The 26081-nt window shown below is 33.9% G+C and overlaps 1 protein-coding gene across 3 annotated transcripts in view; it reads left to right on the top strand.

Annotated features, from left to right (window-relative positions):
• The first annotated feature begins 1570 nt into the window (after nucleotides 1–1570).
• The window catches only part of LOC145252931 (glycine receptor subunit alpha-2-like), an 84254-nt gene continuing 59743 nt past the window's right edge, over nucleotides 1571–26081 (top strand). Inside the window, exons 1-3 of one of the 3 annotated variants that reach the window (XM_080112893.1) lie at nucleotides 1571–3154; nucleotides 22865–23033; nucleotides 23868–23962. In XM_080112893.1, the coding sequence (XP_079969019.1) occupies nucleotides 23898–23962 (65 nt within the window). In that variant the 5' untranslated portion in view covers nucleotides 1571–3154; nucleotides 22865–23033; nucleotides 23868–23897. The remainder of the gene's footprint in view (nucleotides 3155–22864; nucleotides 23034–23867; nucleotides 23963–26081) is intronic. The other 2 variants (XM_080112892.1, XM_080112894.1) reach the window with 2 other exon arrangements.

Here is a 26081-nt window from a genome sequence, read left to right as displayed (position 1 = left end):
TTTGTAGCAACTTCCGCACATTTTTTTCTGGTCCAAATTATAATTTTGTCACAACTAAGGGAACTCATCTGAAACACAAATATGTGAACACTTCCAGAAACAACGAAAACACCTGCTTACTCACCTTTTAATCTACAACAATTACGTAATGCGTTAATCAAACATTATCAGCATTTTAAAATAAAGTTAACTTGTCTTCAATAACCCCATAACGTTTTTACTTATATAAATATAGCATTATTTTTGTTGTTTTGGATTATGATTTATGTTTTTTTACTCGCGTCATTTTTATCAATTATTAGTTTAAACTATTTATTAGATGGAAATATAATATATGCCGATTGATTATCTTAATTAATTATACTATAATGCATGAAATTTGGTAAGTGCGAATAAGATTGGGCATTTAAAATTATATTATGAAACGCTGCTGCAAAGCTGATAGTAAAGAACCGTATTACAAGAGCAAAATTTATTTAACAAAACAATATATAAAAATATTGACAATACAAAATTTATTAGCATACAATATGTGTGTATATGATATAATAATAATAATAATAATAATAATAATAATAATAATAATAATAATAATAATAATAATAATAATAGCGAGAAGAAATAGAATTAAATACAATATATAATATAATATATATGCGTAGTAGAGAAAATGTTATGGACATAATCCGATGTATGTCCAGTATAACATGTTCTTAAATAAAACTCTTAATTTTACGAATTAAAATTCTATTGGGATTCGTCTTTTCTTAGACAACGAAACTGATACTGTATGGGATTAATATTACTCATTTTGAAAAATCTATTGTCGAACGTACAATGTGATTCTACAAAAAGTAAATTACTATATATATACATATATATATAATGAAAATATATTTATTTATTCTTAAATATCAATATCATATTCTGTATAAAATCCTTATTAAAAAGTGCACAATGTAAATTATATCTGTATTAATTCGAATTATGTACAAAGTATCTTTATGTGAAATATAAACATATTAATGCAAATATGTATATGATATAATATCATACCTATATTATATATATATATATATATAAATATATATATATGTGTGTGTGTGTGTACATATATATAATCGAAAAGATATATTAGTCCGCCTCGTTGTTTTATATATATATATATATATATATATATATATATATATATATATATATATACAAGTAAATATAAATATATATATATATATATATATGTATACAGAAAGACACACCCATATATGTACTTATGTATATACATACGTACACACACATATATCTATATACACACATATATAATTTATATAAATATAAATATATATATATATATATATATATATATATATATATCACGGTGTTTTATATAAAAAAAAAAATTGTTTCAAATCAATCAGAAATTATTTATGTTTTTTTTTCTATTTCGCGGAATTTTGATTTCGATATTATTTCGGAGATTTGTATACGTTCTTTTGAGGAAATAATATCCGAATATGAAAAACAGCACTAAATATGATACTCGAACATCACCGAATAAATCCCTCTGTCGTACCCTCTGTAATGCGCACATATAAATTCGTTTGCACGCATATAATGAAGTTGTTCAATTGAATGGCTTAGTATCCGTTATTTTTAACGTCACCATGGAGAATATCCTAACTGAGGATTCAATTCGATTAGCGCGGCTTATATTTACCATCATTTAAAAGCTCTTTGTGTTGATAGAATCCGACTGGGAAATTGTCCAAGCGAAATCAACGGAAGCGTGAACATCATCAGCGCAAAACACGGCTAACATTGCGACTATCCCTCCCACTGTAAAGAAATGCTTCGTCTACTACTGCAGATTTCGCCAATGTTTTCTTATGTAATAAGTGTTTGTCTACGACACCAATCGCCCATCACTTAGTTAAAGCATGTGTTAAACAGTGAAACGGATTGATTTCTTATTCACTGAAGCTGCGCGAATCTGCTGTTTCATTGGATTTAAGGTGATAAAAATATTTTTTTAAAAAATCTGAATTAAAGGCACGTACTACATTTGTTATAAATATCACAACGCTTTATCGTTCATCTAATTCCATTGCATTTGTTCGAAACTATTAGAACTACATGTTTGTAACAAGCACGGTGCACAGCTAAGTGGAATTCGTGCATTTTAGAAGCCTAGCAATGAGGTTTTGAGTTTATTTTATTGGTTAATGCAATTTTATAAAACTTTTGTCAATACTTGTTTCGATTTTTTAACTCTTTTGCTTATACTTACGCAGCAGTATGCACACTCTATGGTGATTAACGGGAAATAGTCACCAAAATATAATCATAAATATATATTTCATTTTTATCAAATAGCGATTTCCTATTTTACTATTTTCAGATATTATTCAATAAACGAATCTATTACAGTATTAAATGTTAGCTAATATTAATCGTCCACCATATTTTGAAATCCAAAAAAGATTAAAAAAAAAAGAAGTTACTTGGGTTCATCGTTTGTTTTATAATATACATACATTTAATTCTTTCAAGTTTATATCTAAATATATATATATATATACATATATATCATATATATAATATAATATTAATTGCTTTATACGTATATATATATATAAAAATACGTATATACGTAACATAGAATAGATATATTTACACACACATGTACATATATATTCACCACTATAATTGTATATAGCACTTCGACGACGGACACACACACATACACACATATCAGTACATACACACACCTATATATATATATATATATATATATATATATATATATATATATATATATATTCAAATTTCACAATAAAACTAATAAGAAGAAAACAGCTGAAACATATATAGCCAAAAAGTGAATATTTTTAAAAGAATTGTCCAACACAGTCTTCATTTGCTTTTTGCAGGTCGTTACCATTATTTAGTGAACACATGTAACATGGTGTTACTTGATCTAACATCATTTGACAACGGACATTTTTAATATTTTTAGAATTCTTAATTTAAAATGTTGATATTATCTACTGGCAAAAAATATACAAAAACTTCGTCATAAACTGATGCTAACCTGATGTCCAACTGAACCTCGCCTAAACAAAACATAATAACACGACGATTTCCACGGAATCCAAAGGTAAGTGAACTTATATATATACTTCTCTAACTTATTTTTTAAAACAATTTTTATACTTCATTCAAGTTTCGTCTCATTTTTGTGACTTTTTAATGAGACATATTATTGGTATCTCCGTTCGCATTATTGAATGTTATATGTCGACAGGATTGTTCATTATTACATATTTATTTTTTGTAAAAAACACTTATTCATGCCGTGGTTATTTTAATAATGTCATTCTAAAGTAATTACACAAAATATCATGATATCATCATTCGGATGTTATCATGGATTGGCGTGCTACTTTTTTTTAACAATAGAAAGCGATATATTTTTCAGGGGATGTGTTATAGCAAGTTTTTACGCCACAAATATCTATTAAATATGATTAACATGTACAGTATTTTCTGTGAAACTGCAGCATCATCTTAATGAGAACTAGATTACTCAATGTTGTAAAATCAGTAGCCTTTTACAATCTGTTCGTACTCCAAAAAATTAAGAGAAATAATAGATTAAACATTTCATTTTTTACTCGCAAATATTGACAACATCAAGTGATTTTCTTCTGTTGGGACTGGCAGGAGGTCTCCAACTTTTCTACTGCCCCGACTGACGTTTAACGTAGCATAAAAGTTTGGTTCTACGAATACCTTGGCTTTCCATAGAATCTTACAAGAAAACTAAGTCTTACTTTTAATATTCAACCCGCCCTTAGACTGAACACTTATATAATATAACTCCTCTTCATTATATTTCATGTTTTCATCTTTCATCCCTTTTTTACATAATATTATTCCCGCGCCACACACACACACACACACATATATATATATATATATGTATATATATATATATAAATTGAAATACGTCACATAATACGTTTAAATGTCAAGCACTGCAAATATTTAAATAAACGAATGCTTGTTTAACTTGATATATTTCGACGTAACCCGTCTTTTCCAGGATTTTTCAGGAATAATTACATATTTCACTTCACGCATGCCAAGCGCATCCTTAACTTGAAAAAAAAAACGCTAAACAACCGCACGCGGATTCTTAATAAGTTCATTTTGTTCCGTAATAACACCATGCGACGGAAGAATTAAAGAAAACATAACGTCGAGAAATTTTCATTTAAAAAAATATACATTCATTTATGTTAATCTTTGCGTTGTCTGTCTTTTAAGCCTCTAATATATACGTATTTCTAGGTAATAAACAATGCTTTTAATGCAAGAACACTTATATATATATATATATATATATATATATATATATATATATATATATATAAAGCCATACATCACTATATAGATGTGTGCGTTTTAATTACATGGTCAAGAATAAGTTATATAAAACATTATTAAAACATCATGACAATTTTCCTGATTTAAAAGATGTCATAATTAGAAATGTGTGATTTAATTCTACATATTTATCTTAATATTTTTAATTGCTCCTCTTTACATTTAGCTGTTTTCTTTCTGTAAATATCTGTAATAAGTGCACACACTTTTGTAACCTAATTGCAACGTTATGTATACGCATATATGTATGCATTTTTTTATGTGTATGCGTGCATGACCGTGTTTGTTAATTTTATCTGCTTCAGTGTTGTCACATTATATGTGATTTTGTTCCCACTTATAATTCCCGCAGTTTGTATTGTCGAACTGTAATTATGCTTCCTTTGCCTTTATTAGTACTTATTAATTCATCTTTTATTCTGAAAAATACTATGTTTATAGTATTGTAAAAAAAAAAAAAAACACTGATAGTATCTGCGTGCCCAATAAACTTGTATTTTACGCTGCCCAGAAAAATATCTCCATTTAAAACATATTTGTTGATTAAATATATGCATTTGTTCCGTGGGATTTTAACAAAACAATGTGTTTTTATTATTATTATTATTATTATTATTATTATTATTATTATTATTATTATTATTATTATTATTATTATTATTATTATTATTATTATTATTATTTACTTATTTTGAGTAAAGCGATAGTCAAATATAGCTGAATTATAATAATTAATAAGGCACATTGTATATGAGCGATACTGATACCGATTGTTTAGACAACAGGGTAATAGTGTTATATCTGTTTATGACAATACTGTTTGTGTAATAATGCAATATATGTTTGTGTAATCGTGTTATATCTGTTTGTGCTAACTGTGTAATACTATTATACCTGTTTGTAGCAATATTGTTTGTGTAATGATTTAATATATGTAAGTGTAATCGTGTAATATCTGTTTGCGATAACTGTGTATAGTGTTATATCTGTTTGTGACAATAGTGTTTTCGTAATAATCTTATATTTGTTTGTGTAATAGCGTTATATCTGTTTGTGATAACTGTGTAATAGTGTTATATCTGCTTGTGACAATAGTGTTTGTGTAATAATGTAATATCTGTTTGTGTAATCGTGTTATATCTGTTGGTGTAATCGTGTAATATCTGTGTGTGATAACTATGTTATAGTGTAATATCTGTTAGTTTAATATCAGTTTGAATTGATTTCGTTAACTGAGGAAGTAATGATTCTCCCGAAAGTTCACGTTCATATTACAACTGTAGTTATTGATCTACCTTTATGAACTTTTGATAATCAGTAACTAATTGATTAATTGATAGCTCGTATTATAAACTTTTCGGATTAATGCTCATCGCCCAATAAATAATGGAATAACATATCTGTCTTTACTTTTGTAGTGTTCAGAGTTTTCCCGTGGTTTATAGATTTACAGCTGATTGTGAGCCAACACATGTCGCCATCTTCTAGTAAGAACGTTGTATAGTATCATTCTAGTAGGCGATTTACGCGCATATTTCTCTGTATTTTGTGAAGTTTTTCGCTAGATCCGTGATTTTGAACACGTTTGGGAGGAATGCGCTATAAAGTGTGGCAAATTCCGTGGAGATATCTTAGTATATATATGAACTGATTTCTATTTTATTTTCCCATTTCGCAACGTCAGTCTTTCATGTATTATTATTATTATTATTATTATCATTATTATTATTATTATTATTTTTGTTATTATTATCATTATTGTCATTATTATTATTATTATTCATATTTTGTGATTTTCTGTTTGTACTGCTGGTATTATACTGATAGGCGGATCATAACAAATGAACGTAGGCTATCAGCATCTTGCTTAATCTGTTCTTTAGCAGTTTCTGCAAAATTCTGGCGAACAAGGCAGTCTTTTAAAGTACTCCAACACAACAGAGGATCCAATTTACTAAATCCATTTGTAAAATCAATTTGTTACACTCCTCAGACATTTCATCACATAGCTACAACTTCTAATTTATTCAATCCCACAATCTTTTTTCCCCTTTTTATATTCTTGGTACATTTCGACCATCACTTTTTCTTTTTCCTCCACATTCAGATAAGCTGGCACTGCTATATAAAGGAGTATTGTCTTGTGTTCCCTTTTTTCCAACTAGAGTAAAACTGGTCTCCTTGCTTCAATCCCATTTTCACGTTGAATATTCATATCCCACAATAATTTCATATTATCACACTCCACCACCTCTTCTGGAATATACTCGTACGATTTTTTCACTGGATTCTACTCATTGTTTTTGTTTTATGCCCAACCGACATTTCTCGAAATATTGTCATGCCGTCTCTTGTACTTCTTTTCACCTAACTTCTCACAACTATTGATGACATGTTTTACATTCTTATCTTTCTGTCCACACAGTCGATATAGGGGAAATTCAGTCGTTTTATTAATGTGTTACTTAACATTCCTAAACATTAAAATTAAATTCCTTAACATGACCTAAGATTCAACCGACATAAGTCCAGTTCAAACAGACAGAAGTATATAGAAGCCAAAAATAATTGTAAGGAAGTAATAACGACAGTTAAGACAGGTTCCACTGACACCACCAGGAAACGCATTGAAGCACAGAAATTAGGAACCCGAGATTTTTGGAAAATCTACAACAGTGTAGTAAATAATGAGCAGGCAATGATTACCCCACTATCAAACAATCATGAGGTTGCTTGCACGGCAACCGACAAGGCAAATCTGCTCGCCAGTCGGTTTGCCTAAAACTCCACACTGGACCCGACCCACTATTCCCTCCCCGACTTTCCTTTGCGGACAGACGCCACACTAGACGATTTGAAAATCACCCCTACTCAGGTGCATGGTATCAGAAAAAACCTAGACATCTCAAAAGCACGTTGACCAGATTTCATACCGGCTGTGCTAATAAAAATTCTCAGATCAGATTGCCTCAGTTCTCTCCAAACTTTACAATAAATGCCTTAGCGAATCTGGCTTTCCGGCTGCTGGGAAACCGCTTCTGTGGTACCAGTCTTCAAGAATTCTGGTGAAAGAACTGACAAAATAAATTATCGCCCCATTAGCCTCCTCCCACTTTTCGCCAAAATATTTGAGTCCTTAGTTAGCCCTAGTCCAACATCTAACAGCTGATAAACTCCTGACTGACAAACAATATTGATTCAGGCAAGCCCGTTAAACAGCAGATATCTAAACTGTAGTCCCTGGACGTATATACCGTTCACTGGACAAAACAGGGAAGGGTAGAGCGGTAGCCCTTGATATATCTAAGGCTTTTGACAGGGTATTGGTTGATGGTCTTCTAAGGAAAATTAGATCATATGGTATCACTGGAAGAATACACAATGTAATTAAATACTTCTTAAGTAATACAAAAATCCAAGTTGTCCTCGACAGTCGTACACCTATTCAATATGATATAAATGCTGGTGTACCCTTATTGTTCCTGATATTCATAAATGACCTACCTGATGAAATTATTTCGGAGATGGGTGTATTTGCCGATGACACCACCCTCTATAACAGGCATGAGGGGAAAACAAATGACCACATATCTAAGGAAATGTCAGAAACACTAGAGGATAACCTCCAATCCGTAGTGGAATGGGACAAAAATGGATGGTCATGTTCAATGATGTCAAGACTAAGCTTGTGTCCTTCAATAACTACAAGGAACATTTTCTACCACCAATAGTAATGGCTAAGAATACACTGCCTGACAGTACTTCCTTTAAACTCCTCGGCCTAATGTTTACTGGGAAGATGAACTGGAGTATATACATTTAGAGCATTGCCAAGGCTGCTGCAAGGAAGGTGGGCTCTCTCTACCGTGCCAAAAAATTACTTACACCTGAAAGTATCCTGTACCTCTATAAGGCCACCATTCGCCCATGTATTGAGTATTGCTGCCACATTTGGGCTGGTGTATCTGCTGCTTGTCTCTCGCCCATGGACAGGGTTACAAAGAGAGTCACCAACCTGATAGGCCCTGAACTGTCATCTAAGATTCAGCCCCTGCCCCATCAACGAAATGTTTCATCCCTGTGCCTTTTCTACAAATGCTTTAATGGTGAATGATCCTATGAAATTCACGCTTGTACCTCCTCAACGTGACTGCCCCTGACAAACCCGACAAACAACTAAGTCCCACCCCTTTACAGTAGAGATCCCTAGGTGTAAGAAAGTATTTTACTCTAATAGTTTCTTCTCCAGAACTGCAAGTTTTTGGAACTCCCTCCCCGGATACTGCTTTCCCAACTGTACTGATACGCAGAAGGTCAAGTGTAATGTGAGCAGCATCTTTATACTCATCTCCATTCATAATACCCTCGCAAATTGTCCCCGAATAGTAGCCCCCTACTTCAAAGTGGCACTTGCCTTGTTTGGACTGAAGATTGAATAAAAAAACATAATTTGTCCTGAGAGCTTGCTCATGCGCGTCATATATTAGGTCTTCTCCCCCAACGTACAATACACATTTTGACAACTATCGCCATATTTTCGCCTTGTCTAATGTCTTTGGTGGATCTCTACTGAATTGCACTTGCATTATTTTCGCAATTTATTTGTATTTCGTATTTTGTTCATTTATTGCTTTTAATTCTTTGCTTCTTACTTGTTTACTTGCTTGCAATTTTTCAAATTATGGCACGCCTAAACTTTCAGACTATTTTCTTATTTTCTTCAGATTGTTCTGCACCTATTAGTCCTCGTCCCCCTCATTTCTCTTCACATATAACGTATATATATCACACTGATTGTCATCGTTTTATATATATTTCTGTCCATTTCAACTCATTTTCTTTGCATTAAATAATACCTTCCCTATAACGACATATAACTACTGCCCATGTGTTTATCACGGATATTTTTATTCCATTCAATCTAAACCTAAGACCTAACCGTTGTTTTCTGTTGTACTCTTTTCCAATTATTTCATTCATTTCAGCGTTTTTATTTTATTTTTATAAAATTCCACAATTCTTCAGAAAGGGTATAAATTTTCTCTAAACTATTTAATTATTTTTCCATTCGAAGGTTTTTCCTTTATTTCACACAATTCTCCTTTTTTCAATTTAAACGCAACACATTTCATCAAGCGAAATTAGATACTTAACTTTAACTATTATTATAGTTAGCAACAATTGTAGCAGCAGTAGTAGTATTTACTTACTAGGAGTAGCAACGTAAACCATCATCAAAGATTTCTCTTTGACAAAACTTGTGGTGTTCTCTGAGTTCTGAGTGACAACAAATCGCTCCAATATTCCAATACTCTTCACCTCTTCCAATAATCTTTGCAAAAGAATTTTGGCTATCGCATCAACCGTATTATTACTGGAAAATACACATTGTTTCGTATTATTCCTGTTACTAGTTATCAAAAGTACTTTTTTGTGTACATTTTTTTGTTTAAATGTATGTGTGTACGTATGTATGTATGTATACATGTCTCGTAATAACTTTCGAGAGAGGCGACGGATTTTCGGAAGTATAATATTATTTTAAAGCCGAATCTTCGGACGACAACTATCGAAAATGGGTAAAAAAACAGTAATTCCTTCAACCTGAACTGCGAACTTTTATACGGGGAGGAGTAGCTGTTTTCGCCGATATTTTCGATTGACTAGACTTAATTTAAACCTTCACAACCCCCGGTTTGGCGATGGACGCAGCGTCAAATACTTCACTTTTTTTTTCTCGTTCTTTTCCTCCTTAACGGTACAGGTTCAAGCCTGCCTGTGTATTACCACATTTTTTTTTTGCTCAACACACGCCTCCAAACGGTCCAAAATAATGTAGTATATAAAAAGACACACACGCGTTATAATTACGTGAAGCGTTTATAATAAGGTGTATGCGCGAGTGTGTGTGTTTTATAAATCCGGAAATAGTTCAAAGAAACGACAAATAAGAAGGGGTAGAGTAACATACAGATCAAGAAACGCACTTTTTAGTACTCTTTTGTTCAGTGGCTGTTACGGACGCTGCAATAAATTCTTCCATTAGAGGACACACCATAATAATTCTTGATTATACTAGGAACATAGCCTTTTCCTATTTGTATTGCGTTGGCAGTCGCCATCCCACTTTACTTCTAGATTTCACATCCCGGTCGTAACGCCGTCTTGGCTTCTTCTACGATGTATCGCTTACTGAATCTCTCTTTAATTTAAAACTCAACTTCTCCGGCCGGTCGCCAACGTAATATATTACAACATATCGTTATTTACAAAACCTGGTAATGTAATTATTACACTTGCAATATGTCAACTTTTATTATTATATTATTTTTTCAACTTTGATTGGCCGCTTCAATGGTATTGATGACGGAGTTTCATTACATCGTTCCCTTGTTTCTCTGTGGGTGAATCCTACTACTGTATGACTTTCACATCAGCCATCCGTTTTCTATTGTCAACCAGAGGATTCTGCTTTACTTCACTGTAAAATTCGAAAATTTCTCCCACCTTTGTTTCTTCTTTAGATGTCAAAGTCACTCAAGCACCTCCAAGCATTTTTCTAGAACATTGATAAAATCGATCGCTAGGGATTACTCATACATATATGTAGAATCAATGATAAAACACAAACCCCACTCCATGCCTCAGGTAGTCAAACCTAATAACACAAATAACATATTCGTTTAATCTTATTCGCACGGACTTTACACTTCTAGACACTAAGCAATACACAGATACTTGGAAAAAATCCGCAATATATATAACTTTTAATGTTAGAGGATTAGAACAAGTCTTTCACTTTAGTATCATACTTTTGCGATCGTACTGGCAGACCCATATATACTCTAAAGTATATTATTCATGTGATAAAGTGTGACCTCATTTTAAATGTTTCCGCTGGAATGTTTGTTAAAATATTTTTGATTAATAATCAGGATATGACCCGAATGATTTCGACGATCTTATTTATAACTACGGTCAGGGCAATCAAACATTGAGAAGCCACCAACCTTATTAAAAAATGATTGAATTTTGGAGTCAAGTCAGTTCGCTGTCAACCCTCGTCTTAAAATGGCTGCATTGATTCTCCGCCACTATGTTTGTTATTGAGAATTACTTAACACCCGAGAGCGTGACTGCATTGATTCTTCGCCGATTTGATTCACTACTGATATCTTTGTTCAACATAATTGCTCAACACTAACATAACTAAACCAGAGCCATTCCTAAAACATACTCTTCAGAATGACATCAGAATTCACACTGCTAAACTACCTCTAACTCTTTGAAAATATTTCCTATAATTTCCATTTAATACAAACATTTCATCTGACTTAATTTAAACACTTTGCACATCCTTTACGTAATAGCGGCAGTCTATTTGTAATTTTACTTCCTTCGCCTTTATTATTCGCTACAATATTACCTGTTTTCCATATTTCAGACTACAGACATATTTCCTACACCATCCATACACTTGTTACAGGCGAGTGTATGTAAAGTTCTTAAATGCAAACAGGGGTGAGGTCGGCATTTAGTTTATATACACACACTAATACGTGTCTTTTCATCTATACATTAGTACTTGAAGTATTGTCAATCGTGTGTGTGCGTGTGTGTATGTGTGTGTGTGCGAGTGTCTGTGCGAGTGTGTGTACGGATAAAGAGACATACATTAAATTCCGTGTTCCATTAATTCGCTGCCAGTTGATAATTGACTTGGAAGCTGCAATAATATTACTCTGCAGAAAATACTATGATAGCTTCTGGTTATACTATATAGCATAACTGCTATTCTACTTTCATGGTGCTAGCATTTGCAATCCCATTTATTAAATTTTGCATCCGAGCAGTAATGCTCTCTCTGCTTTCAGTGTTCCATTGTAAGACCGGGTCATCGTTGACAGATAAAGTAGGCTTCCAACTGCTTAGTAATACAACTCTTGGTTCACCAGCTTGCTCTGTTTAGTTGGTCTGAATAATTTTGCTCCGGCATCGATTGGTGTGGACGTACGCGTTTAATTTTAGCATATAAATTTTATCAAAACTTCTAATGTGTATGCCTGTTTTTAATCAATATTTCTTCCTATTCAATATAAACAATCTTACCACTCATAAAGTGCTGCCATCGATGTAGAAAATCGTGATATTGTTTGGAAAATTATTGGATACGTCCCAGTGACATCCTTGTCAGAATGATAATGTCAGCGACAACAAAAGCTGTTTACGTGTCACATGTTGAACGTCGAATATAGATTGAAAGATCTGTCTCTAGTTGCTTGAAATGCACGTTTTTCAACGTACAATACATTGCCATATTCCAATATCCTTGTGATTGTTTTAGACCACTATTTCCTCGTTTTATTTACCGACTAGATTTTCTTTGTATTTAGCTTTAACTCTTTCTGCTTTGTTCATGTATATTTCTACCTTCAAGTTACCATTCAAGAATACAGTGATGAGGTCTAATTAGTATAGCCCACGTCAAGCTGTGTTCTAACGTCATAACTGTTCGTATCGAATCAAATCTTACAACTAGGCAGATGGTCTCGTCAAAAGAAATTATTTGTTTCTGAATAAAACATTGAGGTACCGGTCGAGCTATGTGATGTTTCATGTTTCTGTCAGCATTATATATTAGCTTAAATACCTACTTGCTACCAATAAACTTTCGTATAATTGGAAATTCCGTAAGATACCATATTTTATTAGTATGTAAATATAGACTTTCAATTTTTATTACGACCGTCCGCCAACAGTACTTTGGGTTTATAGGAGAGTATTCTCTGTCCGCCAAAGTTCATTATACAACAAGCTTTTTAGCTATACTGGAGAGTATCCCAAGTCAATACAACAAGTTACTGGCGGAACACCGGGTTTCTATACGCGAAGTTTCCAGTATTTTGCTTAACGTTAAATCTCCTAGGGATACAAAATATCTTCGCGGCGACACCATTTTTTTTCGGAAATTCCTAAGTTAATAAAATAATTTGAAATGATTATCTTCATTAATAACTCATAAGATGTCTAGAACTAAAATAACCGAAAGATTTACAAGTAATAGCTATGATAACATAGACCATACCAAGCAGAAGCGAACAAACATATGTTTACTCCTAGGTAAATAACGAGGAGAAAAAAATAATATTTGGTTTACCCCTCCTTTCAGCTCCGATGTAAAAACTAATATCCTCAAGGAGTTCTTCAATATTGTAATTTTTCTCATTACTTCTTTTCAGTATATATGGGTCATTTACATTACAAAATATTGACACCTATTCATCATACGAATTTAAAGTTTTCCTAGTATTTGATTTTCAGTGTTCTGCTACACATTCGTAGCATTTATCTGCCACCCCCAACGAGCTGGCAAAGTCATCGTCACAGCTCTCCTAAACTTCAATTACTACTGACGATACGTTTACAATTTCCTATCTCACGTGACCAGCTAAGGAATCTGATCCGTCGAATAGGGTATCGCTGCTATATTGATGTTTTTTTTTTATAATTAATCTTGTAATGAGGAGTCATCGATTCAACTTAACATGTTTAATAAAAATTTGAATAAACACTTTAGAAAACATGAAAATTTATAGAAAGATTAAATAATTGTACCTCAGTCCGACAGTTGCTTGGCCGGTTCCCGCCTCCTTACCTGTCGGGCTGAGTGTCAAGTGACGAATCCTCGACGTGTACTACCCTGCCTCCCTGCAGCCGAAGCCGCTAGGAGACACATCCCATCACAATGGACTTGTAATGGGGTAAATATTTAATTGCTGCACACCTCAGCAAAATGTGGCACAAGGCCGGAAAGTGGGAACCCCGCAGGCTCCCCTAAAGAAGGGGCACTCCTGCATTTTAAAAAATTGCCTGAGTAACCCCGTCGGCATTTCCCGGTCAGGGCCCCTCATGCAGCAAGCAATAAACTTTCCCCACCGGAAAGCCCAGTGGCAAGTCCTGGGAGGGTGGACCTCCTAGATATTACCCAGGCGGTGTACCTCAGTCCGACAGGTGCTGTCCGGTTGCCGGCCCCTCACCTGTCGGGTTGAGTGTCAAGTGACGAATCCCTGACGTGTACTACCATGTCTCCCTGCAGCCGAAGCCGCTAAGAGAGAAATCCAATCACAACAGAGTTGTAAGATATTTAGTCGTTTCGGCCCCGGCCTTAGCATTTGCGTTGGAAGGCAAGTACTTTATTGAAAAAAAACTATACTTGAGTTTCTATCATTCTGTACTCAACCGCCTACATTTTTACCAGGACCTACTTAAAACTGATTGCTCCCCAGCTTACAGGATGGCGGGCGACATTCACGCTAAATAGAAAAAATAACATATTTACATAAAAAAAAAAAATATATATTTACAAAAACCAAAGTATTTTTTTATATATATAATGGGGGTGAGATGATGGGGAGGGGGCAAACTATAAAACACCCAAAAAGACAGAAAAAGAGAAGAAATAAACAAAATGCCTATGGGGGCGGGTTTGTAAGGAGACCCTCCCTTCCTATCCGCTAGTCGTCAAATGAAACGCCCACTGTCTTCCGGTCCCCTCCCCGGGGGGAGAGGTGAAAGCAAGCAGGTCGTTCCCGAGTGAGGAGTGGAGGACCTAAAGGACAGCACTTTTGCGTGCGAAAATAACTTAGGGTTGGGGTACACAGGGATGTATGGCGTCTTCCAAGATTAAATGCGTAATGGGCAAAACAGGTCGGGGACAAAACATGTAACTGGACTGCGCATCTTTGGAAGCTCTCCTAGTGCCAACTAACAAAAAAATAAAGAGACTACGAGAACAGGATCAACACACATACTTACCCTAGTCTAGGCCCTAACAAAGTACATGCTTTCCACTCTTGGTGGTTACTAAGCCTAACTAAATCCTACTTCTACCCATGTTACAAGGAAAACCTTGTATTAAACCATAAGGGCTGGGTTCCGAGTAAACGACAATACACCCCAGCACCTTAGGACCAATACCACTAGGGTGGGAACACGAGCTCAAACCTAGCACCTCGTCGGATGCACAAACTAGTGTTGTCAAAGTCTATGCGGTGCAATCTTTTCCAATCATAGCTGATCTTTATTTTAAGTTGATGCTTAAAATAAACAACCAGATCCTGATCGGAAACAGACCGCCCATCATAGACGATGCCCAGACGTATAACCCAAGTCACTAACCGAGCTACCGCAAGGAGCGTCAGAAACACCGCCCGTTTCTCCCTGGTAAACGGCGGGTCCACATTGTCAACCACGTACGCCAAATCAACTGGCACCGACCGCTCGAGGTCGATGTGAGCCGTTACCTCTCCGACATACCCCCAGAGACTCCGCACCCCGCTGCAATGAAAGAACGCGTGTTGTCTCGTCTCCTTCCCCTCTTCGTCGTTGCAGCGTGGCCACGGGGGATAATAATATTCACTATCCCTGAAATCCCTGGCTAGTCTGCCAAAGAGTGGCAGCGCGTCCCGGACTAGCCTCCATGTTATGGAAAATTCCGCATTATTTATAAAGCTACTGGCAAGCGCCCAACTCCACAGCGAGAGAACTTCTCCCCTCGACAGATGCAGCCGCTCCTCCAGCGGATCTTTTGCGGTACCCACCACTCACTTCTCATATAGCCTCCTGCTAGGCCGTGCAAGGTCCCTGGAACCCGGCAATGCCCTAAGGGCCGCTCGGCATTCGGTCAGGTAACGCCGTTCTCCCACCGGTCTTCTGCGACCTTCAGCGGCAGGGGCGGATATGAACCGCGGAAAATCTCGTTCCACAACTGGTACCCAGTGCGTTTCCTCCATCAGTGTCTGACTAAGGAACGCCAGTCTTTCTGCGTGTTTGTGACTTTCCAAGTCCGGCATCCTCAGACCTCTCTCGCTAAGCTTCTGCGTACAGACCTGTCTGCGGACATACGGCTTTCCTCCCATCCAAAGAAGTTTGAAAAGAAGGCGCTCTAAAGCCTTACAGAAAAATTTAACAAACATAGTTGTTTATTTCATGAAATGTAGTAACGTTTCCTGCGCACATAAATCCACACAAATCCAGATATATTTTACTATAATTGTAGCATATTATTCAGCTTCACTAAGTGATTAACCTCTATTATTCGAGAAACACCTCTATGCAGAAACACATGTAATGCGTCCGTTATTTCTAGCGTGATGATATTTAGGTCCACTTTCGCTGATGTTGTTGATGTGTTTTGAATTCATAGCGTTCACTTAGGAATTACAGGGTTATTCAAAAATCAAGAGACTTTATTCAAAAACCAAGAGACTTTATTCAAAAATATAAAGACTTTATTCAAAAACCAAGAGACTTTATTCAAAAACCAAGAGACTTTATTCAAAAATATAAAGACTTTATTCAAAAACCAAGAGAATTTATTCAAAAACCAAGAGACTTTATTCAAAAATATAAAGACTTTATTCAAAAATATAAAGGCTTTATTAAAAAACCAAGAGACTTTATTCAAAAATCAAGAGACTTTATAATTTCATTTATTCAACACCTGTTATTACTTGGTAGATTAGGTCCCACATTTTTCTTATGAGATTTTCAAAAATTTGCACATCCTCCCCATTTAAGTTTTCCAAAACATTACACACATTAATTTTTAATTCTTCCCTAGTAACAGCACGAGGTCTTATGGCCGAGTATCTAGACATAACCATACTAAAAAATGTTTCTATAGGGTTAAGGTCGGAGCTGTAGGGGGGAAGATATACAACTTCAATCTGGTGAGATTCTAAAAACACTTTAACAACAATTGTCTTGTGGATTGGGGCGTTATCTATTACTAAGACTACATTTCTCCTTAAAACACCCTTATTAACAGCCCCGACGAGAAACTCAAGAAACCTCTCCCCATTAAACGATCCATCAATCAGTTTGTAATAGGATAAGCTGAACTGTGAAATAATACAGCAGGCTGATAGGTTTTGCCCTTTAGAAGGGGGCACATAAGTAACTGGGTTTACACCAATTTGCTATTATCCATAATTTTTGGATGTGTGCAAATTAAAGCCTGTTTCATCCAGAAACAAAACTTCGCGGTTTCGATATCCTACAAAAGCACTTGCGTATTCTCTCATTTTTTCACGGTGATTATTCGTGTTAACGACAGCTACCTTCCTCTTCAGCCTTTTTCTTGTTAGCCCCGTTTCCTTCAAAAGTCTGCAAACGGAGGTTTGATTCGAGGTAAATCCAAATTTTTCTTCAAACTTTATTTGAATCCCTTTTTGAGTTAACGACTGGTCTTCATTAATAATATTTTTAACCTTGTTTACCAAGTCAGGATGCTGTGTTGTAGGTCGCCCTGATTTTCCATAATTCTCAGAATAAGACGAATCTGGATCTTCTCTTATCCTTGAAACTGCTTTATACACAGTAGACTTGCTCTGTCCTGTCATCTGCATAATTTCCGTTGCAGGTACATTTTGCCCAACAAGCCTTTTTATTAACTCAAAAAGAGATTCATTCATCATTACTCTGGGTTTTTTGTTAGCAGAACCATCCGAGTTCATATTTATCTCCATACCTTGATTTGATTCTACCATTAAGGGTAAAATTTAAAAATATTTTTTTTTATATCTGAAAAAGTCTTTATATTTTTGAATAAAGTCTTTTGATTTTTGAATAAAGTCTTTATATTTTTTGAATAAAGTCTTTTGATTTATTAATAAAGTATTTATATTTTTGAATAAAGTATTTATATTTTTGAATAAAGTATCTTGATTTTTGATTAAAGTCTCTTGATTTTTGAATAACCCTGTATTCAACACCTGTTATTACTTGGTAGATTAGGCCCCACATATTTATTATGAGATTTTCAAAAATTTGCACATCCTCCCCATTTTAGTTTTCCAAAACATTACCAACATTAATTTTTAATTCTTCCCTAGTAACAGCACGAGGTCTTATGGCCGAGTATCTAGACTTAACCATACTAAAAAATGTTTCTATAGGGTTAAGGTCGGGGCTGTAGGGGGGACGATATACAACTTCAATCAGGTGAGATTCTAAAAACTCTTTAACAACAATTGTCTTGTGGATTGGGGCGTTATCCATTACTAAGACTACATTTCTCCTTAAAACACCCTCATTAACAGCCCCGACGAGAAACTCAAGAAACCTCTCCCCATTAAACGATCCATCAATCAGTTTGTAATAGGATAAGCTGAACTGTGAAATAATACAACAGGCTGATAGGTTTTGTCCTTTATAAGGGGGCATATAAGTAGCTGGGCTTACACCAATTTGCGAATATCCATAATTTTTGGATGTGTGCAAATTAAAGCCTGTTTCATCCAGAAACAAAACTTCGCGGTTTCGATATCCCACAAAAGCCCTGGCGTATTCTCTCATTTTTTCACGCTGATTATTCGTGTTAACGACAGCTGCCTTCCTCTTCAGCCTTTTTCTTGTTAGCCCCGCTTCCTTCAAAAGTCTGCAAACGGAGGTTTGATTCGAGGTAAATCCAAATTTTTCTTCAAACTTTATTTGAATCCCTTTTTGAGTTAACGACTGGTCTTCATTAATAATATTTTTAACCTTGTTTACCAAGTCAGGATGCTGTGTTGTAGGTCGCCCTGATTTTCCATAATTCTCAGAATAAGAGGAATCTGGATTTTCTCTTATCTTTGAAACTGCTTTATACACAGTAGACTTGCTCTGTCCTGTCATCTGCATAATTTCCGTTGCAGGTACATTTTGCCCAACAAGCCTTTTTATTAACTCCAAAAGAGATTCATTCATCATTACTCTGGGTTTTTTGTTAGCAGAACCATCCGAGTTCATATTTATCTCCATACCTTGATTTGATTCTACCATTAAGGGTAAAATTTAAAAATATTTTTTTTTTATATCTGAAAAAGTCTTTATATTTTTGAATAATGTCTTTTGATTTTTGAATAAAGTCTTTATATTTTTGAATAAAGTCTTTTGATTTTTTAATAAAGTCTTTATATTTTTGAATAAAGTCTCTTGATTTTTTAATAAAGTATTTATATTTTTGAATAAAGTCTCTTGATTTTTGAATAAAGTCTCTTGATTTTTGAATAACCCTGTATTATTTGCGATTTTATTAATTTTGCTTTTTTTTCATATCGCAATCGTTGAGAAACTTAGACACACTACAGAATATCTTGACTGCTTTAAGTCATAAAATATCGAAGTAATCTGAGATTAAAACTAAGAGATGAACAGTTCTGCTCTCTTTAATTATCTAATAGCTAATGACTGTCAACGCATCAAATATTTAAATCAGGGGTTTTATGTGTTCGAGTACAGTGTTACACTATTTCAATTTACCGGAATTTAATCTTTCCGTCAACAGTACTTTGTTAGCTCAGATTCTATTTGGAAATTGATCAGCTAATTTCTTCGGAACGGTATTATTAACAATAAGATTTCCAAATAAACAAAAAGGTAATTGTTTCACAAAAAAAATAGCGACTAAGAAACGATCTTCCACTCTAAATCCGCTGCGTGATAATATGCACCTATGACTTGTTCATGAACAAATTTAATGCAAAATAAAATAAATATTTATATATATTTATTTGTTTTTTATTTCGATGAGAAAACATTTCTATATTAAAAAAAATTTAACCTCAGCAGACAAAATTTCATTCCATCAGAAAAAGGGAAACAGCTCGGTAAAATGTTAGATTATCTGCAACATAAGCATAAAGATACATTAGCTTAGAAATGACAGATGGTATAAAATAAAAAATGAATGCATAAAGAGACAAGAGAAGTGGGTGAAAAATAAAATTAATGAAATAAAACCTATACAATAATAATTAAAATACAATGGAACGGACATAATACTGCTACAAAATAAAGAGTAGTCTTTTTTTTAAAGAATATAATTTTTATTTTTTAAATCTATTCATTATCATTTATAGGTATCTCTATTTGTATACTGTTTAATTTTTCGACATGTCGCAAATTTTTATCCTGTTATGAAGTTCTGTTCCTTTCTTCCGATGAGTAGCTTCGAAATTATTATAGTATTCTCAACCCTTCAAGTGGTGAGTTTATTCCTACCTGATACACCCATTCACACTCAAGCCACCACACACATATACGAAAGTTGAATATTTTTCTTACTGGTATAAAGATCAGAACATACGTACTTGTAAAATAAATCTATTGTGCATTGTATTTTGTAAATATTGTAAAAAAATAAGCATGTCTTAAACTCAATAGTATTTCTAATAAGTTGCAATATTATTTTAAAAACAATAAATTTATTATACTGGTTTATATACGTAAGTATAAAATTGTTTAACGCCACTTTTCTAGTAATAAATATGAGTCAATAAAACACAATTAAATATATATATATATATATATATATATATATATATACACATATATATATGTGTGTGTGTGTCTAATTATAACGTGTAGTGCAGTGTTTCGTCAGACAATAAGAATTTATTTTGTATTTTTACCCCAAAAAGACATATTGCCACTTTAATGTGTGGAACTACTATCTGGAATATCATTTGCAGATATACTATGAAAGGAGTTAAGCAGCAAGCTATTTGTTTACATTACACCTGTAGCTTCTGCATGTCAGTAGTTACGGAAAACGAAACCTGAAAGTGAATTCCACAGTTTAGCAGCCCTAGGGGAATATTATAAGTAGAGGGCTTTCTGGCATCTGGAGATCTCTACTGTGTAAGGGTGAAATTTTGCTGTGTGTCGGGGTTGTCGTGATTACTTATGTAAGAATAGGTCATAGGCTTGTTAGTTGCAGTAGGATCATACCATTAACATACTTGCAAAACAGACAGAGGTATGTAACATTTTGTTGATGGGATAGAGTTTAAGCTTTACTGACAGTGCGGGACGTATTAGTTTGGCGACTCTCTTTTGAACCCTTTCTTAGAGTAAGAGTTAAGTAGCAGATGCATCAGCCTAAATGTGACTATAATGCACACATGGGCGAAAGGTCGGCTTGTAGAGGTACAGCATACGCTCATGCGTAAGTGATTTTCTTACAGAGTAGAGATATCCCACTTTCTTTGCAGCAGTCTTGGAAATATCATCTATATACTTGTTCCCACTCTTGTTTCATGTAAATGCAAAGCCGAAGAAAAGTACATTCAGGTAATGTACCAAAAACCATGGGCATCAGTAGTTGAGAAGATTTCTTGTAATTATTAAACAAAATAATCTTTATCTTGGCAGCATTTGATGTGATCATCCGTTAATTCCCAATTCTACCAGAGACGGAGAGTGTTCTTTTAGGTTTTCTGCCATTTACTTGGATATGCGTTCATTTGTTTTCCGCTCGTGTCTGTCATAGAGCGTGTTATCATCAGCAAATATATTCATCCCAGTAATTGTTTTGTTATCAGGAAGGTTTTTTATGAAGATCAGGGATAATAAAAATCTAATCGACCACTGAGATTACTCACATTTAAATCCTATTGTTTTGGCGTATGACCATAGATGAAAACCTGAATTTTGCTCTTATTTAGGAAGGATTTAATTATGTTAAGTGTATTCGTCAAGTAATACCATATGGTATGATTTTTCCTGGGAGGATTATCGCGCCATATCCTTTCAAACGTCTTACATATATCTTGGGCTAGTTACCAAATCTCCCCTTCCTTAACCAATAGTATATACGCTCATTTAGAATATCAACAGTAGAGCGGGCTTTCCTAAATTTATACCGTTGGTCAGACTGACGTTTAGCAGCTGTGATGTAATGGACTAAAGCTTGATTAATTATAGTCTTGAATATTTTGGCGAAATGGGGGAAGAGGCTTATTATGCGATACTTTAATGGGTCAGTTAGTTCGCTAGAATTCTTGTAAACTGATACCACATAAGCAGTTTTTCAGCAGTAACGAAACAACAAAAAATATTGCGTTATTATCATGATGAATTTTTCGTCTCTATAAATAAAACACCTGATTTTGTGTATCTGTTACCATTGAAATTTATAATTTACAACTATATATATATATATATATATATATATATGAATAAAGTCTATCAATATTAGTTCAAATAATGAGGTAGCCCAATATGCCATTGAGTCTTCACTCCAAGACATGATCTGAGTTTATAAACACTGCGCAATGCAACTTCCACATGCAATAAACGTACATATTCGAGATGAACTTAAGGCCATTTTGATATCGCTTAGCTTTTTCATGGATTTCTCCCGCAGAGAAGTTTTCGGTAGGTAAGATGTCTAGAGATTATAACAGATGAGAAGAGGTTTTGTTGGCCAATTTCTTAAACTTCTGTAGGCTCGGTTTAGCAACGTGTAGTTGGGCTTTGTCGCGGAGGAGTATCAGGCTGTTTTCTGTTGACTAATATTGGGTGTTATTGTGGAAGTCTCTGATGCATTTCATCCATTTGTTAACAGTAATTCTCCTCCCTTATGGTTTCGCAGGCATTCAAAAAAACTGTAATGGATTAGACCAGCCGCAGACTACAAAATATTCAACATTACCTTCTTTTGGTGCAACTTTGGCTTGGGGAAGTTTCGTGGAACTTCGTCGGCATCTAACAAATGAGTAGAACATTGCAAGCGCTCTTTAAAAAAAGAAACACCTTTCATCGTAAGTATTAACCCGATCGAGAAACGAGTTGTGCTTGTTGCCTAAAAGAAAGGAAGATACCACTTAACAATTGTGTTTTTTTTGGGGGGGTTGTAGTTCAATTCGTGAGGCACCAGTTTTTAAGTGTTTTAGCTATTCCAATCTCTCTTAAGTGTTGGAAATAGTTTTGTTATTATTATTATTATTATTATTATTATTATTATTAATAATAATAATAATAATAATAATAATAATAATAATAATGATAATAATAATAATAATATTTAGAATCAGAATCCAAACATAGAGAATCTATTAAACATGTAAAACACAATGGCACAACACATGGAATCATAACAAAACTGAAACTGTACAATTGTAGCTTTTTCCACCTGCACTCAACCTTCGCTCGTTTTTTTGTGCGTGTGTTACCATGAACTGGTGCCACTCTAAATAAGTGAGGAGTGCCAACAAACAGAGAAAGACTTAGAAGTAAAAGCAATAGCCAGACCTTCGCTGTTGGAGTGCAAAGCGGGCTGAACCCTTGGAGAAGCTTAGTACCCTCCAAATTCCCGTGAAGATCATCGCCGCTGCCAATGCAAAATCAATGATAAGCGATTGTTGCGGTAACGCAAATTTATCTACAACGTGTATTTTGAGGTAATATTATTTAAGTATAATATCATCGTGTAACAGAGACGTGTAAAGATTTTACTTGAAATAACAGTTCATGTATACCATTTTAGTAAACTCTTAATTATTTTACTACATATTTTATTTTTATCCCAGTAAAAGAAATGTTTTATAATCGTAAATGTATGTCAAATTTGTGAATGTATTTCTTTTCTTTTTCAGATTTGCTTATTTCATCGTCATCTTAATAAAATGAACATGTTTTGGGTATTTTTCTACATGACTATCTATCAACAATCGTGGGGATTCACGACCAGGTAAGAGACCTCATTCGAATCAGCAATTGACGTACTATTAATCGCACAATTGAAAATAGAAAATAACTGCTCGCATGCTGTTATGAGAAATCAGCAGTAAATAACTTTGCGAGAAATATGAATCTGAATTATTTTAATCTCATTGCAAAACCGCAATTATAATTAATGAGAGCTAGAATTCGCAGAATAATTCTTGTGCGTTTGTGTATATTTTCGTCGCAATACTTTTGTATAAAACATAGTTGTGTGTATCGTTTAGCATTGAAGTTTATCTATAATTTACAATAATTTATATAAATCACTACTGTCTATCAATATTACTTTAAATGAGACGGTAGCCCAAATAGATGTTGAAACTTCACCAGAACATGATCTTGTTTTTAAAACACCGGGCAATGCAACTTCCACACGTAATAAACGTACATATTTGAGACATATAATGGTTTATCAGGAGTCGAGTTTACCGGATTCGGAATGCGAGGGAAAGGCTGTGAGAAAGAATATGCAGAAAGGTTATCGATATTTTAAGGTATATTTTTGTTACTGTGATAGTAATATATATTGATCAGATGGTGTACCGACGATTACTTTTATATTTTTGAATTTGAGTAAGTTGCCATATTTCAAATGTGTTCTTTTATATTATATTTTAACAAGACATGTGTTAAAAATGGGGACTATTCTAGTATGTTTAGATTAAAGACACAATAGCATACTTTTATTTGTATATTATCATGATGATACGTAGCAGGCGAGAAAAGGTATGTGTCGAAATGCTATTGACTTGTTTAATGTATACATATATACACCTAACATATCTTGTTGTCAAATATACGTTTTACTGTGACTGTTTTTAGATTATGTGTATTAGTTTATGCCATCGAGGTATGTAGATTTCGCAAAGCAACCATAACTTTATATTCTTACAAATCACCCAATAAAATTATAAGAGAACAACTATAAAATGTTACACATTTCGCAATATTTTTATGTATACCCACACACACACTAATATATGTATGTATATATATATATATATATATATATATATATATATAAGAGCAAACAGTTAATAACACATGTTAAAAAAACACTTTCAAATGAGTTAAAAACATATTTAATCTGAAAAGGAAACACTAGATAAGTTGACAGTCCTAATCCGCGGAGTTTCGAAGAAATACTTTGCTTCTCACCCGAGCATAGGAATTAGCAAAATGCGGGATCGGATTTTGCATGCGTTTTTATTATATATATATATATATATATATATATATATATATATATATATATATATATATATATATATATATATATATATATGAATATATATATATATATACATATATATATATTCATTCATTCCGATAGAACATGTTTTCAGACTTTACACGATCATTATCCTTTTTAACGAACACATATTTTGGAGGACTTTGTGACTAAGATAGTGGTATTATTACAAACGAACATATTTTAACCGGCTATACGTAAGCGGTTTATATAAATACTACTTCAACGTCGATACCATATCAATGATTAGTATTAGATAACATAGAATCTGACCTATAAAACATAACTCATTCTGTATTTGTCAGAAACATCGGTCCTGGAATGTGATGACTAAAGTATAAAATAAGAGAAACGAGGATTATGCGGTTGTCGAAATAAAACCCAAGATAATACAATATCTGAACAGGAATTCATTTGATGATATATGAATCTCAACGAAAAATGATACATTAGATACAAAGAATAATCTCATAGATAATAAAGTAGACGCAATTTTTCCCCTCTGGGCGAAACTGCCGCAGGTTGACATCAACAGACGGCACAAAAATCTTATGCTAACACCATTTGCTATTACTTTACTTTATAGAAGGCCATTACATACACATTACTTCGTAATATTCAAATATTACTTTTATTTCTAAGAGCACCACGATCACCATCATGCTATCCTACAGAGGAAGTAGCTAAAATTACATCCTCTCTATACCGAATCCTCTTACAATGCCATTCTACTGGGAGTGCATTTATACTTTTCCCACTTTCTTGGGTGTTAGCCACCATTAGCTGATTACATTTGTCTTCAATACCGCTTATCCTTACCAACTACATCATA

Source organism: Euprymna scolopes, chromosome 3 (genome assembly GCF_053919585.1).
Source record: "Euprymna scolopes isolate OS-2025 chromosome 3, ASM5391958v1, whole genome shotgun sequence".
Classification (NCBI taxonomy): Eukaryota; Metazoa; Mollusca; class Cephalopoda; order Sepiida; family Sepiolidae; genus Euprymna; species Euprymna scolopes.
Note: the sequence above shows the minus strand (reverse complement) of the source record. Positions and strands in the feature narration are given on the sequence as shown.